General features: G+C 40.9%; 1 protein-coding gene across 4 annotated transcripts in view; it reads left to right on the forward strand.

Annotated features, from left to right (window-relative positions):
• PLEKHG1 (pleckstrin homology and RhoGEF domain containing G1) overlaps positions 1 to 17,395 on the forward strand; it is a 222,130-nt gene that overhangs the window by 168,456 nt on the left and 36,279 nt on the right. For all 4 annotated transcript variants that reach the window (XM_079939440.1, XM_079939441.1, XM_079939438.1 and 1 more), the window contains 2 exons: positions 7,441 to 7,510; positions 15,770 to 15,816. In XM_079939440.1, the coding sequence (XP_079795566.1) occupies positions 7,441 to 7,510; positions 15,770 to 15,816 (117 nt within the window). The remainder of the gene's footprint in view (positions 1 to 7,440; positions 7,511 to 15,769; positions 15,817 to 17,395) is intronic.

Below are 17,395 nucleotides of genomic sequence, written 5' to 3' on the forward strand. Positions count from 1 at the left end.
AATAAGTTGTAAAATTCATAAGTTTGACTACTCTAAGTAAATATAATATTTATAGTATGTGGATTTTGTGTTTGTTTAAAAAATTACCTCCTACTCTCAGTTCATAAATATACTCTATATTTTTCCTGAAAGTCTTAAAATTTTGCTTTTCACTTATGTCCTTAATCTAACTAAAATTGATGCAAGTATGGTTTGTGGTAGGAAATCCAAATCCTTATTTTCATATGGCTAGCTGATGGTCCCACCACCGTAGGCTGAAAAGTACATCCTTTCTATGCCGATTTGTAGTTCCACATTCCTCCTAGGTGAAGTTTATGTGTATGTATGGTCCTGTTTCTGGGCTCTGTGTTTTGTTTTGTTGGTCTCTTTGTCCATCTTTACTCCATACCCCATTGTCTTAATTATTAAATCCACATTGCTCTTCTTCAACAATGGCTTAGCATTTCTTAACTCTTTGCACTGCCAAGTGATTTTTTTTGTTTTGTTTTGTTTTTTTGTTTTTGCGGTACGCGGGCCTCTCACTGTTGTGGCCTCTCCTGTTGCAGAGCACAGGCTCCAGACGTGCAGGCTCAGTGGCCATGGCTCACGGGCCCAGCCGCTCCGCGGCATGTGGGATCTTCCCGGACCAGGGCACGAACCCGTGTCCTCTGCATTGGCAGGCGGACTCTCAACCACTGCGCCACCAGGGAAGCCCCGATTTTTTTTTTTTTTTTTGCATTAGTTTGTCAAGTTCCATGAAAAACTCTGTTGGGACTTTTATTGGAATTCAATTTAATTTTTAGATTAATTTTGGCAGAATCGACATCTTCGCAATATTGTCATCCTATCTGTAAAAATATCTCATCAATCAAGCTTTTCTAAAATGCCCTATAATAATGTTTTATAGTTTCTCCATCACATTCATACATGTGACTTTTAAAAATTTATTCTTTTTTATGTTATTTTTGACTAGAGTAATTCTTCTATTTTTAAATTAGCCATTATTGTCATGTAGGAATGCTTTTAATTTTTATATGTTGATACTATATCCAACTAACTTTCTAAACTGTCCCATCAGTTCTAATAATGGTTTATAGATCCTTTTGGATTTTCTGTGTAGACAGTAGTGTCTGAAAATAAGGAGAATTTTTTGTCTTCCTTTACAGTTCTTCTACCCCTTATGTTTTTTTCTTGTCTTACTGCTTTGGGTAAGTCTTTCCATACAATGTTGATTAGATTTTAGCATTCTTATCTTTTTTCTGACATTAGCAGGAATGCTTTAACTGTTTACCATTAAGTATGATGTTTGTTCCAAGACTTAGATAGATACTTCTTTCTATTTTGCTAAGATTTTAGTGTGAATGAAAATTGAATTTTATTGAATACATAATCATCCTGTAATAAAATTAGCATATGATTTTTCTCCTATTCATAATGTGGCAAATTATATTAATAGGCCTTCTGATTTGAATCATATATACACTACTAGAATAAACCCTACCTGGCCATAATGTTTCATGTATTTATGCATAATGAGTTAGATTTGTATTTTTTTAAGAACTTTTTAATGTATGTTCATAAATGACAGTAGTGTATAATTTCTTTCCTTGTACTGTCTTTTTTTAAGATACTTTTCTTATTTCAATGTTATCTGTTTTTTTAATTAAATTTATTTATTTATTTATTTTTGGCTGCGTTGGGTCTTCGTTGCTGCATGCAGGCTTCCTCTAGTTGCGGTGAGCGGGGGCTCCTCTTCGTTGCGGTGCACAGGCTTCTCATTGCGGTGGCTTCTCTTGTTGCGGAGCATGGGCTCTAGGCATACGGGCTTCAGTAGCTGTGGCATACGGGCTCAGTAGTTGTGGCTCGTGGGCTCTAGAGCACAGACTCAGTAGTTGTGGTGCATGGACTTAGTTGCTCCACGGCATGTGGGATCTTCCCGGACCAGGGCTTGAACCCGTGTTCCCTGCATTGGCAGGCGGATTCTTAACCACTGCACCACCAGAGAAGTCCCCCTTGTACTGTCTTTGTTCGGTTTTGGCATATTACTAGATTCAAATTGTTATTTCACAAAATCTTCCAACGTGAACTGTTTTGGAATACAGTTGAGATTTCATTTTTGCTTTCCTTTTTATAGCCAAATCTTTCTCTCATAATCCCTTTAACAGCCTGGAAATTTAAGACTCTGGTTTGGTGTCTGGAAGAAATTCCCAAACGGTCAGGAAACAAGCTTTGTCCAAGAAACCACTTTCCCCATTTTAACTTGCCCCTAAACTCCCAAAACTTTTTTTTTTTTTTAACTGCATATGAAAGAAGAGATGTCAATTGTTTTTACACAGCATCCCTCTCTTGGAATACAGAAGAGTTATCTAAACAGTAATTTGAATCTTTCTTTAATGATGAAGAGTGAGGAAGCAGAGACCATTCCTCTATACTGGAGTTCTATTTTTAAATTATTTTTTAGCAAGTTAAAATCGTAAGCTCTCTTCCTTCCTCAAAAGATGAGAGTAAAATTTTACTTTTTCCTTCAACCCTTTCTCTTTATTCAGTATACCTATGTTGAGTCACTACTGTGTTTAAAACCCTGGGCTAAGTCTAGTAGTATAAAGATGAATGACATCATTGTGTAGCAGAGGCAACAAGTCATCTAATCAGGGAACGAACAAAATGCTTTGAGAACGCTGAGGAACAAGCAATTAATTTTGTCTGAGGGGCTAGTAAAAGCCACAGAGCAAGTAACTTATGTCTTAAGAGAAAAACATTATTTGGGCCATGCTTTTTTTCTCCTTTGAAATGTAATTTAGAGAGCAAATCATGGGACGCATACAACAATAAGGCAGGGAAAGGTGGGGGCAGTTATCATTTCTTTTAATGCCTTTTCACACCACCAAAATGTCTTCAACTACTGCACAATGGTAGAAATATATTTTTACCTGCAGGCTTTCTTCTTGTAGACTTTTCAAGACCAGTGCTAATGTATCAGTGAAATTAATGGAGCATTTGGTACTATTAACCTCACCCCATTTTCTATTCCCTCATGCATGTGTGCCTCTGGATGCAAGCAAGTTCAAATGCCAGCTGACCTAGTTGGGTGGGTGGGAAGAGGAAGTGGTGCCTAGAGTCTGTTGCACACTGGAAGGGGAGAGGCCCTTTTCCTGAATCTGGCTCAGTGTAAGGCAATAGAATCTTCAAGGTCGTATTACAATTCCTGACTTCAAGTCCACATCAGTGGTCAGAGAGAGTCTTACCTGGAATATGTTCTGTAAAAGAGAACTGTGTTTCCTCTAACTGCCCATCCAGACAAGGGACTTGAAATCAAGTAAGAAATCTTATTTTCTTTTTCATAATCCTACTCAAAAAGGAGGAGATATTTGGAACAGTTGCTCTGGGAAAAGGGAAAATACCCCAGGCCTGAAGGTAGAATGATTCTAATTTTAGCTTTGAGTACAAAACACAATCTGTGAGTCACTCCTTCCTGCTACTGTACTTGTAAAGTTGTTCATTAGTTACAGTGATGCAATGAGAAGCCTAGTCCCCGCCCCGTTAGGCTGTAACTCTAGAATGACAGTCTGTTTCTGGTCTTTATGGAGTCCCTGATCTCCCACATTCGTGGCCCCATCTGAGTTCCCATAGTACATGATGTATTATTTTATGTTTAGTCGTCTTCCGTATCTCCCACACTCCCCGTTGTTCACCAAACACCAGCCAATGGCTTCCTTTCTACACCTCACATAAGAACACACCATGTTCATTCTGTCCTTAGACTCACTATCAATTTCTTAAATGACTTTCTCTTCCAACCTTCCCCAAACTCAGATATCACCTCCTCAGAAAACATTCCATGACTGCCTCAATGCTCCTTCACCACCACCCAGCCTCAGTTGCTCTCTACCACATTGTCCTCTATTTCCTTCCTAACACAGTACAATATCTTATTCTGTTGGGTTTCTCTTGTTTTTCAGTAAAACCAATACTTTACTGTTTTTTCACATAAACATTCTCATTAAGCAATATTGTACTATGGTGTGTAAGTTTCTATTGGTAAAAGAACGAAATCTCATTTAGTTTCTTTTTTTTAAATTTTATGTTATTATAATAAGAGCACTTAACATGAGATCTACCCTCTTAAATTTTTAAGTGTTCAACACGTTATTGTTAACTTAGCTACAATGTGGTACAGCAGGTTCAACCTGTTTAGCTGAAACTTTATGCCTGTTAATTAGCAACTCCTTCATTTACTCTTACCCCCAACCCCTGCTAACCACCATTCTACTGTCTGATTCTATGAGTGTGACTATTTTAGATTTCTCACATAAGTGGAATCATGTACCATTTGTCCTTCTGTGACTGGATTATTTCACTTAGCATAATGTCAGGGTTCTTCCATGTTGTCACAGAATTTCTTCTTTTTTAAGGCTAAATAATATTTCATTGTATATATATATATACACCACATTTTCTTTATTTATTCATCTTTATCCATTCATGGACATTTAGGTTATATCCACGTTTTAGCTATTGTGAATACTTCTGCAATGAACATGGTAGTGCTGATAGCTCTTCAAGATTTTGATTTCAATTTTTGTAGATAAATACCCCAAAGTTGGATTGCTGGATCATATGGTAGTTCTACTTTTAATTTTTTGGAGAACCTCCATACTGCTTTCCATAGTGGCTGCACCATTTTGCATTCCTATCAACAGTGTACAAGAGTTCCAATTCCTCACATCCTTGCCAACATTTGTTGTCTTTTGTTTGATATTGTGTTGTTTATTTCTTCAGTTATTAACACTTATCGCTCCTGATCAGAACATAAGCACCACAGGACAGAGCCTTTGTCCATGTTCTTTACCCCATCACCTCAGTGCCTATAGCAGTGCCTGACACACAAGGCTTTCAGTAATTACTATGTTGAATGGAGAACAAACAGGGTGGTTGGCCAACTGTATCAGGATGATTGCTCTGATGACAGAGCTTGAAAGAAATCCAACTACTTCCTCCTCGCTGTTTCTATTATTTTAGAAAAGGGTTGTAAAGGAAAGCGGACCAGATGATTCACACAAGGCCTTCCAGGTAGGCGGTACGAGGTTGAAGACACTGTGAGGCAGAGTCTAGCCCTCAGCTTTCTTGAGTCAATCAGGAAACAAATCTTTCAATAGATGTGTTTGTCATAGAGTGTGGGACTGGGATTCAAAAGCCCTGATACTAACGCCAGCTATGCCATTAATTAGTAGCTGTATGACCTAAGGTAAGCCACCTCCCTTTTATGAGTCATGGTTTTCTCACCTTAAAATTAAGGGGTAGGACTGGAAGGCATCTGGGCTTCCTCCCAGCTCGGGTTGTTGAGCAATGAAGGCCGTTCACTTATAGGTGAGCCATACTAGAGCCTGGGTGGGTCCCCTGAGACACTCCCTCCTACCAGGAGATTCAATCTGGAGATGAAATTAAAGCTGAAAGGGTAGCTTGATGAGTGTAACATAGAGAACACAGGGAGTTAAATATTGTCAAGGAGTATTTCTATTAAGCCTTGAGAAGTAACATGACGGATTCTGCTCAAAATTCTTCTGTGCTCAGAAAGAGGATTTATATTGAAAGACCTGGATACAAAACCTATATCCAGGGCACCCCATCCTCCAGTGACGGAAAACACTGGCCCAGATATGTTGCTTCCTTGGCTCTTCTTTTTCTTTGATCTTTTCTCTTCATCCAGTATTTAGATTCTAATGATTAGATTTCAACTGTCTTTAATTTAATCACACCCATCTTTCTATAAAAGATATTGATACCAATATCAGAACTATATTTAAACAAAACAAAAATAATCTTACAGATGGTATGTTTTTATAGGAATATTAGGAAAGAATGTTTGAAATCGGGACTATTCTGAAATCATGCACTGGTAAAGTTCCTTTCAGAGGACAAGATAGATGCATCAATGGACTTTAATGTAACAGGATATAGTATATAATGGTTTCAGACTCCAATAAACCTCTAAGAAACTACCATTTGTTGAGTTGCAGTGTCTTATCAAAGAAAGATATACACACTCACCTAAAAGGCTATTAAAATACTCCTCCCTTTTCCAGTGACATATTTGTGTGTACAACATGGTTGTACAAGAAAGGAAATGTAGTTATGGTACGCTCCAAGGCTGAGCTGAGAATAACATTTACATAGTCTTTAAAGTGTAAACTCTGGGGACTTCCCTGGTTGCACAGTGGTTAAGACTCCGCGCTCCCAATGCGGGGGGCCCACGTTCGATCCCTGGTCAGGGAACTAGATCCCCCATGCATGCCGCAACCAGGAGTTCACATGCCACAACCAAGGAGCCCACTGGCCTCAACTAAGGAGCATGCCTACTGCAACCGAGACCCAGTGCAACCAAATAAATAAAATAAATATTAAAAAAGTGTAAACTCTGACTTTTAATCTAATTAAATTTCATAACAGAGCTTGTTGAGAAGATGGGAGGAAAGGAAGCTGGGGAAATTACGGAGTAAATATCTAAAACAAAAAGAATGAAAATGCATTACCAGCATGTTTGGAAACAGGGGTACATACAACAGAAACAGCCAGGAGTTGGAAGTGTTTCTGGGGAGTGGCAGTCGAGAATGGGAAACAAAAAGCAAGAAAGTGTAGAACTATTTTTATCATAATTCCTGTAGAACTGTTTAACCTTTTATTAAATATGTAATACACAGCTAATTAAAATAAACATTTAACATATCAAAGTACATATCAGTCCAAGTTATATGGAGTGCAATTTGGAAACGTGTTAACATTTAAACTGAGAATGTCCGATGACCCAGCAATCCCATTTCTAGAATTGCATCCAGCCATGGGAGATCAGTTAAATTAACGACGCTACATCCACACGGTGAAATATTATGCAGTTAGTTACTTAAAATAATGAATCATTAAAAATAATATAGATTTTCATCTGAAGAAAGAGGTTTCCTCCCCTGGCATATCTTTCCTTTAGAGCAGTATCCCCATGTATAGTGTTATATTTGTCAGTGTGACTTTTCACTGAAGGTCTGACTCTTGCGGTGGATTCCAAGCTCCAAGAGACCAGGAACCATATCTCACTTGGCTCACTGCTGTGTTTGTTCTTAGTGCTTTGCACAGTATCTGGTACCTGGAAAGCTATTGGATGAATGAGTGAGTATGTGTGAGCATGCATACAGATGTTGACAAACTTCTAGAAGACTGAAACCGTTAGGTAGGGCTTATCTCTGGGTGGGAGAGTTACAGGTCAAACCTGTGTTTACACCCCTGTTCCACCACGACCTTGGGCAAGTCCCTTATCTAAGCCTTGGATATAATGACAAGAGGTCCTCAGTTATCCAATTAAATACGATTCCTTGTAAATGCCATATAAATGTTTAAACTTCTAAGTTATTTTAAATGTCCTCAACTCTCAGACCACAACCTAATACATTCTGGCTTTTATTTTTTTATTAGTGAACTTCTGCAAGACTTGGAAAACTGTGAAAATGATCCTGTGGCCATAGCAGAATGCTTTGTGTCCAAGGTAAGCAGGGTTCATCTCTCTGAGCCAACCAAGACAGAGACAGAGCACACATTGTTTTCATTTTAAGGTTAAAATGACCATTGTGTTCCAGATTGGCTGAGGTTCACCACTAATCTCTCTCACTCTGAGGGTTTTTTTCCTCCCCACTAGCTAGGGAAAAAAAAATACAAAACACAGTTCCCAGTAAATTAGGAAATGCTAATAACTTAGTAGTTGTCCTAGAACTTGTATAGTAGCTAAATGATGTTACATATCTTTCCTAGGAAAAACTTTAAGCTTGGGAAGAGGAGAGTCCAGATTAGAGAAATGTTAGAAAAATAAGTACATACACAATACCACTAGACCAGTTACAAAAATCTGTTAGAATAGAAATAGTATTTATATATTTATCGCAGTAGCCTAGTCATTAGGGGGATAAAAAGAGCAGAATTAGTCTCCTGCATCTTAAAAATGCACTCTAATTTTCCTACATTTTTCTTAAGTTGCACTGATGGTTTAGAAAAACACAAGGAAAGGATTTGAATTTTAAATCTTAAACGACAGTTTATATTCTGTACCCAGATAAGAGAGAGAATTCTGAAACTTACAAGGGAATCCTTTACAATAGCGGTCCCCAACCTTTTTGGCACCAGGAACCCATTTCATGGAAGACAGTTTTTCTGCGGCGTTTGGAGGGGGGATGTCTCAGGCAGTGATGCGAGCAATGGGGAGCGATGGGCAGCGGCAGCTGAAGCTTCACTCGCTCTCCCGCCGCTCGCCTCCTGCTGTGCGGCCGGGTTCCTAACAGGCCGCGGACTGGTACTGCCCGGCAGCCCAGGGATTGGGGACCCCTGCTTGACAACATTACTTTCCCGACATACTACCTACTGTATATAGAATCTTACGTTCCTCTTAAAAATTCAACAGCTTTTGTTTAGAAAACCTCTAGCAGAAATTGTTTTTGCAGTAGAACTTCATGGGATTTTTGCAGTTGTGGTTTCAAATGTACAAAGGTTGAAGCAAAGTTCATGACTGTGCTTTGGGGTAGCCCAGAGTTAGCACCTCATTTAGAATCCTGGAGTCCAGTGTGAACTTGGAGATGTCCTCCCAGCCTGACTGGGCTCTGAGGTGGTTCTGCAGGGTCATTTCTGATGATCCAATGGTTTTGAATCCAAACATAACACTCTAGGTTCTACTCAAGTGTGGTTCCTTAAAGGCAGTGGATGGGCTTGTGTATAAAACACTCCTGACTTTGTGGGTGCGAGTGTTTGTGCCCACACACTTACACAATTCTTTTCACAAGCGGCCTGTGGTAGAGTGAATTCTCCTGCAGGGTGGGAATTTGGAAGAGAGAAGGAAAACGAAAGAGGAAGAAATGGGTAAAAAGATACGCTGAGGGGCTTCCCTGGTGGCGTAGTGGTTGAGAGTCCGCCTGCCGATGCAGCGGACGCGGGTTCGTGCCCCGGTCCGGGAAGATCCCACCTGCCGCGGAGCGGCTGGGCCCATGAGCCATGGCCGCTGAGCTTGCGCGTCCGGAGCCTGTGCTCCGCAGCGAGAGAGGCCGCAACAGTGAGAGGCCCGCGTACCGCTAAAAAAAAAAAAAAAAGATACGCTGAGTATGTCAAAGAAGCTGTGTTACAATCACCATGGCACATAAACAACATAGAAGCTTTTGGAAACATTGGGGCTTTTACTGGTAACTGTAATCACACGTTGATTAAAGCTGGTCCGGCGTACGCTTAGCTCTGGCCTAATTATTCACATAAAAGTTTGTTGATGTGCCAGGTTGCCAGCTCCCAAATCTGACTTCTCATTGTGATATTGCCAAGTTTAATTAGAAGACTGATTATAGTGCTCCACGCTCTGGTGTGCGAGCCGGGAATCGCGAGGGAGTGTGGGGCCTGGCACAGCCTGCTTCTTACTCAGCACCCTGAAATTTGGAAGATGTTACACTTCTGACACACAGCCAGCTGCTCCCCTCTGGGGAGGAATGGAAAATCGCTTTAATTGAGAGGCCGTTAATGAAAGAGGTAAAGCTGGCGGCTGCCATCTGCTTTTATCTGAGTCACTGGGGCTTCCACAGAGAGTCATCTCTGACCTTGCTTTTGTGGTATAGAGAGGCGACAGCAGGAGGAGAATACAGGACTTCTTACCTGCTGCTGCCCATAGAAGAGCAACAGGAGCTGTTGTTGTTGAAGCCATTCTCGCGAGGGATGGGAAAAGTCCTTACCAGGCAGACGGAGCTCTCTCCCAGCTCAGTGTTTCTCCGCTCTTAGGACTCTGGAAACACCTGGAACAGGTTTCCTTGGTCTCCTGCCTTCACCTCCACCCTCATTTCCATCCCTTATCATGACTGTCAGCCAGGCTGACCCTGGGAGGAATTTAGGAGGGAGACGAAGTTCGTCTTCAGAGACCCAGCCTCCCCTTATCCTCTTCCTCTCCCCTGATGCGCGGCCCCCTCCCCACTGGAGCCTTTCTCTCTTCAGTGCCAGGCACCACCACCACTTGCTGAAATGATCCTCAAGAAAGTGCTGGTATCAGATATTGGTGTGATTGGAGTGCGTTCAAGTCAGTGTCACCTTACCCCTATGCTATGTACATAGTCAGCCTTTCTCATGGTGTCCTGTGAATAGTACCCAGGAATCAATGAGTGAGTGTGTGTGTGTGTTTTCTATACTCTGGTTATTCATTCAATAAACATTCAGATCCCCTGTGTGTTCGATTGGCCAGCCATGACTATCGTGTTTTGGTTCTTTCATAATTAAATGTCTCATTTTGACATCATCTCTAATTGCAACTTGAAAGAGTTGAATAACCAGAAGAAAATATCTATTTTTGTATCATTTCTTGTGTGTCATTGCCTTCTGTCTCCCTAAATACTTCTGAAAAGGACTTGTGTGCATATATCCTAAGAAATAGGTGTTTAGGGAATTAACTAACTAGGAGTTATTGACTTTTGTGTAAAGCCATTATTTGAATTGTCCACAGAGCTTATAAATCTAAGATCCAATATGCATTTGCTTCTGTATTAAGAACATGTCAGTGATTTAAATCAAAACTGTCTAAGGTAGGAATAGAGCCATGATGTCACAAAATGCACAGAAATTCAGCTGTGCAGAAGCCTTGAGGCTTTATCAGGGTAGGTGTGTGTAGGTCACATAGATGATGTAATTTAAATATGTTTTCATTGAGGCCATGATGTTTAAGTTTGGTATTCCATATGATCCTAAGAGTCCTTAAATTTGAGGAAATCAGCCTGATAATTGTTCAATCCCAGGCTGAGGGCAGCAGGAGGCAGGAAAGGAGCAAGAAGCTGAAAGCCTGTGAGCAAACCCAGGGAAAGGCTCTAGCCTGGTGTTCATTTCCTAGAAGACCTTGGGCAAATCACTTTGCCCTTCTTATCGCTGGAGCCGGGCGGGACACTCCAGTGCCTTCAGGAGCTGAACAGGTGAACACGGTGCATGAATGGGCCCAGGTGGACGCCAGAGCCATCGAGGTACTCCTGTCTCAGGGACAGAAATGTTACCTGAAACTGTAGGCCCAGGGCCAGTGGGTCTAATACTTTTTCAAGAGAAGCCAGAAATCAAGATATTTTTATCTTCTAACTTTTTGAATTTGGCAATTAATTTAGATTTTTTTTTAAATACTATGCTTAAAATGTTGGCAGCCTACTAGGTTGGCAAGGCCGTGGGGAAACAGACACTCCTGTAATTGTGGGAAAACAAAATAGACCCTGCGGAGGAGAATTTGGCTATATCTAGCCAAATTACATGTGAATTCACCCTTTATTCTAGCAATCCTACTTCCAGAAATCTATTCCAAAGATATAGTGACAGAAACTCAACAAAGGTGATGCTATGCTTTGTAGTACTGATTGTTACAATTTATAAATCTATACGGTATATAGAAATAAATATTTTATATAAGTATAGGTACATAGGCATATATAAATATATGTATAGAACTATGTAATATATGGAAGGAACCCAAATGTCCACAAAACAAAAAACTGGTTGAATAAACTATGGTATATCCACGTAATAGAATAGTACAAAGCAGTAAAAGCAAGTCAAGAATATCTCTGTATACTACTAGAAAGGGGATGGGGTGGGGAGTATAGCACTGCTGTTCTCAGAGTGTGGTCTCTGGGCCAGCAGCAGCAGCATCATACAGGAGCTTGTTAGAAAGCAGATTCTCGGGCCCCACCCAAACCTACTAAAGCAGAAACTCTAGGCGTGCAACCCAGTAATCTGTGTTTTAATAAGCCCTCGAGGTAATTCTAATACTCAAGTTTGAGAATCACGGGCATAGCTTGTTTTTATTTATTCAGAAATAGGGGAGGTTATACCTATATGTAAATGTGTATATTTAAAAAAAATTTTTAAGGATAAACTGTAAGATTAAAAATTGGTTCCTGATGGGGAAGGGAGGGAATAGTCTAGAATGGGAAAGATTAGAAGCCAGACATCTTTAAATGTACATTTCCTTGGAGAGTTGACTTTGAAACCATATATCTATTTTACATAGTTATAAACCAAAGTTAAAGTTTAAAACAGTCTTCAAAGCACAGGGAGATCAGCTGGGTATTTTGTGACCACCTAGAGGGGTGGGATAGGGAGGGAGGGAGGGAGTCACAAGAGGGAAGAGATATGAGAACATATGTATATGTATAACTGACTCACTTTGTTATAAAGCAGAAACTAACACACCATTGTAAAGCAATTATACCCCAATAAAGATGTTAAAAAAATTAAATTAAAAATAAATTAAAAAAAATTTTTTTTAATTGAAAGCATAATGAAACAATGAGTCTAATTGCATATCCAGTTTGTGGCATGACCACACAGAGGAAATTCCAATCAATTGAAAAATATGCTATGGACAAAATACAACAAATGCATCCCTAACTGTTTTCAGTAATGATATCATATATAATGGTGTTGGTATTGTTATTCTGGAATTATTGTGTATATTGTGGGATAAAGCAAATGAATATTTACATTTGTGTCACTGAGAACTGGAATTGGCAAGAGAAAGAAAATACAGAGTAAGAATGAGGCTAATTAAAAACACTGTAGTCCTGAATCTGAATTACAAGAATTAGTATGAACTAAGTATGTATTTTAGCTTTACAAAAACACCATATTCCTAGCTTTGTCCACTGAAAAGGCCTAGGAATACTAATTAACCTAGTAGCAAGAGCATCCCTAAAACTCAGATTGTGGTTTCCACATACTACTTCCTACCTAAAGGAATCAGGGCTCTGCGAAGAATGAGTGTAGGGAAGTAAATATACAAGATAGTCTGGAACATCTTGTCACATCAGAAAACAAGGAAGCAGCTGGAGGCTGTAGGTCACGAATACTCAAGAAGAGGCTCCTACTGGGCAAAGATGGGATCATTTGAGCATCAGTAAAGATAACTAACTGAAAACAACTGAAAATCGTGAAATATGTTTATATTCATGAAATCACAGTGATATAAAAAAAAAAAAAAAAACCCAAGCCCTTTGCAGGATGTTAGAGAACCGAGGCATTATTTTGAAAATCAAGGAAAAGAATCAAGCATTTATCCTGCCTTTCCCATACAAACCACAAACTGCAGGGTAACCAGTCTAAGGCAGTTCCTTTTTTGGAAAGATTTTGGCTAATAAATGAAGACAGAATAGTAGACTAGAAATATCACCATGTTGTAACCCCTCATGAATTAACAGATCTAAGCAATAATTACCAATGGTTATTTTTTTAAATAAATTTATTTTATTTATTTATTTTTGGCTGCATTGGGTCTTCATTGCTGCATGCAGGCTTTCTCTAGTTGCGGCGAGCGGGGGCTACTCTTCGTTGTGGCACGCGGGCTTCTCATTGTGGTGGCTTCTCATTGCAGAGTATGGGCTCTAGGTGCGTGGGCTCAGTAGTTGTGGCTCGCGGGCTCTAAAGCGCAGGCTCAGTAGTTGTGGCGCCCGGGCTTAGCTGCTCTGCAGCGTGTGGGATCCTCCCGGACAAGGGCTCGAACCCGTGTCCCCTGCATTGGCAGGCAGACTCTTAACCACTGCACCATCAGGGAAGCCCACCAATGGTTATTAACATCACAGAAAGAGAGAACCAGACATCATATGCCTCCCGATTTAAGTGTAGTCTAACCTATGATGTACTCGGGCCAAATTATGAAACCTAAGTCTGATCAAACCTCTCCTAAACCACAAAGAGGAGGACAGGGGACACAGTAAAGGAAGCCATAGGGATGTGATCAGCAAACTGAGACTGTGGGAGACTCTGCAGGGCAAACCATCTGGTTTTTCTTCAACTTAATTGCAAGGGGAAAATAAGAGGGGGAATTTATAGATTAGAAGGAACTTAAGAGATATCAACAATATCAAGTTGCTGTGTGTGGGTGTTATTTGGATTCCAAAGCAAACAGCAAACTATAATTTAAAAAAAGAAAATAGGAATACTGATGACAAACCCTCATGAGAGTATGGAGTTATTTATTTATTTTACATTTTATTGAAGTATAGTTGATTTGTAATGTTGTGTTTAATTTCTGCTGTACAGCAAAGTGACTCAGTTATACATATATCTGTTCTTTTCATATTCTTTTCCATTATGGTTTAACACAAGATATTGAATATTTAGTTCCCTGTGCTATACAGCAGGACCTTTTTCTTTATCTATCCTATATGTAATAGTTTGCATCTGCTAATCCCAACCTCTCAGTCCTTCCCGTGGAATTATGTAAATATGATAATAGCATTGCAGTGATGCTTCTTTTTAAAAGCCCTCCTATTAAAGATATATACTTTTTTTTCCTAAACATCTTTATTGGAGTATAATTGCTTTACAATGGTGTGTTAGTTTCTGCTGTATAACGAAGTGAATCAGCTATATGTATACATATATCCCCATATCCCCTCCCTCTTGTATCTCCTTCCCACCCTCCCTATCCCACCCCTCTAGGTGGTCACAAAGCACCAGGCTGATCTCCCTGTGCTATGCGGCTGCTTCCCACTAGCTCTCTATTTTACGTTTGGTAGTGTATATATGTCCATGCCACTCTCTCACTTCGTCCCAGCTCTGCGTCTTTATTCCTGTCCTGCCCCTAGGTTCTTCATGACCTTTTTTTTTTTTTTTGTATAAGTGAAATGATATTATGTCTAGAATTTGTTGATGAGGAAACCTCATCATAGCAATATGATCATAGCAAAAGGCAAGAAGCCCCCATTAGTTAGCCAAATATTTAAGCATTTGAGGCATTGCTGCCACGCTGGACACATACAGGTGAGTAGACTTGTATCCTGCTCTGAAAAAAATTTCAGCTTCATAGGAGAGATGGGGATTCAGTAATTCAACAGACATTATGTGCCAGATGAACACAGTAGGGCCCCCTGTTGCAGGAACACAGCGTAGAGTGGGAGACAGACAGACATGCAGAAAATGTCATTATCGTTCGGCAAACGCTGCAAGATGGGCTGGTACTGGGTGTTGTGAGGTCCCAAGTAGGAGCAGTGGGCTCGGCCCAAGGACTCAGAAAGTCCCCTTAGAGGAAATAAAGCCTCAGTTCAATGTCAAGTGGCGCCTGGTAGCTACCCGATGAAAAATGTGGGAAAGACAGTGGGCAGAGAGAACTGCACACACAGGGCTTGAAAGTGTGCAGCGGCTCTCTTGTGCCCTGCACATGCCTCCAACATGTTCTGACCACGTGATATTTAAATTTTCTACCTATATTTCTCTCTCACACTGCAAATCCCCCAGAGGACCATGAGCATCTGGGGGCAGAAACCCTACTGTCTTCCTCTTCCTATTTGCCCTCAGATTCAGCTAAACAGCGGATGCTCAGTAAGTGTTTAATGAACTCAGATGAGTTCAAGTGCACATGGATTCTAGGTATAACCCAAGGTAGATAAAAAGGCATGGATGAGGACTTCCTTGGTGGCGCAGTGGTTGAGAGTCCGCCTGCCGATGCAGGGGACGCGGGTTCATGCCCCGGTCCGGGAAGATCCCACATGCCACGGAGCGGCTGGGCCCGTGAGCCATGGCCACTGAGCCTGCGCATCCAGAGCCTGTGCTCCGCAACGGGAGAGGCCACAGCAGTGAGAGGCCCACGTACCGCAAAAAAAAAAAAAAAAAAAAAGGCGTGGATGATTGCCACAGGGGCTCAGGAGACAGGCCAGTGTGGTTACAGGAACAAATTTAAAGGTATGAATGATATATCTTTTCTTTGTAATTGATTGTTGTTGTCTCTGCTTTTTTTGCCCATAAAATTTCTTTTGTTTCCTTGCAGAGTGAAGAGTTCCACATTTACACCCAGTATTGCACTAACTATCCGAGGTACGCCTTGTGAATGTGCAGGAGTATCTTCATATTGTTTTAAGTCAGTCTGTGCAGTGTAAGTGGTCGGTAGGCGTTATGTGCCTGGCACTGCGCTGAGTACTGTGGGGAAACTGCAAACATGCTGAGAACGGACCACAGGGTACCCAGATACTGATGCATTCAGGCTTAGGGACTCCCCAGCAGAGCCAGCACAGGGAAAAATTGTGAAAGACCTTAAAGGAGACCAAAAAGATCGTTAGGTTTCCCTCAGTGGAAAACTAAGTAAACCAATTGTGTTTGGCTAGAAGTCTTATCTATTAACCCTTTTGTATATGTGCCATGTTTTAAAGAATATGGGATGCACTGCTAGTGAGTTTATATAATCTAGCTGGGGATAAAATATGTTATATTTTTGCCGTATAAATTTTAGGAACTGCATAAGTTTTATGGAGTTCAGAGAAAGGAAAAAACATGATAAGCTTATGTGAGAAAAGAGGACTGATCATCCCACCCGGATCATTGCTTCAGTTTTGCTCACACTGGGGGTGTCGGCAAGAGGACCGTTTAGGGAGCAGCCTCTGGCCAATATAGTGACCATTGCAGTAAGGGAGTCAGGCCTAAGACCACAGCTCACACTGTAGGAAAGTCTTTTTTCTGCAAAAGACATTTATTGAGCACTTATTGATTTCTAGGTACTACGCTCAATCCTGCAAATACAAAATGTGGTTGAATTTAGTTTTCCCAGGAATCTAGAGATATTGAGGGATTAAAGAAAAGCAGAGAACACACTGACAGCACAGGGCCTGGCCCCTGATAGGTCCTCAGCAAGTGCTACCTCCTCATCATCCCCGCCCCATCCCCACTGCGTGGATGAAATCATCGAGCCTCCAACAGGTTTATTGATTTTACAAGGGTCACATAGCTGATAAGTGACCAAATCTGGCTGGGATTTGAACCAAAGTGGGTCCAGCCTCAAACCTCATGCTACTACATCCTTGTAAGTTTTCTGAAGCTTTGTGATTCCCCTCACCCCATACCTTCTACTGTCTGTTTGCCCGCGTGACTAGCAGGACTTGAGTTGTTATGTTAGGGACGGACCGGGAAGAGAGCTCGGGGGATTTTATCTACTCTGTAGCCAGTCTTGGTAGAGGCGTGTCCCTAAGGATGAAGTGGGTGGGGGGGTCCACCTAGAAGAGAAGCCAGTAGACTGAGCCCCTTGTGTCACTGTGTTCAGGAAGAACAAGCGGGTCATTCCTGCTCCGGGGCGGCCCTGGAAAGCCAGTGTGGATTAAAAGACATGAAGGCAGAGGCTCAGGCTTGCTGATGGCAAAATACTTTCCATTGGAGGATTTTCATCTCCTCCTCTAAATATTGGTCAGGATATCATGCTATGGTGATTTATTTGGTTGGGGGTCAAGCATGCTTTTCTCAGGTTTCCCTAAAAACAAAACAAAACAACACCCCACATGCAGATTAGTACATTTATTCATATCCTTATCTGTAGACCTACCCACAGTTTCACTTAAGCAATGTTGTTTCCACCTCTCTCCTGAAGATATCAGGAAATTGTAGGATGCCCCAACTAAAGCTATGGTCC

This window comes from Stenella coeruleoalba, assembly GCF_951394435.1.
Source record: "Stenella coeruleoalba genome assembly, chromosome: 12".
Taxonomy (NCBI): domain Eukaryota; kingdom Metazoa; phylum Chordata; class Mammalia; order Artiodactyla; family Delphinidae; genus Stenella; species Stenella coeruleoalba.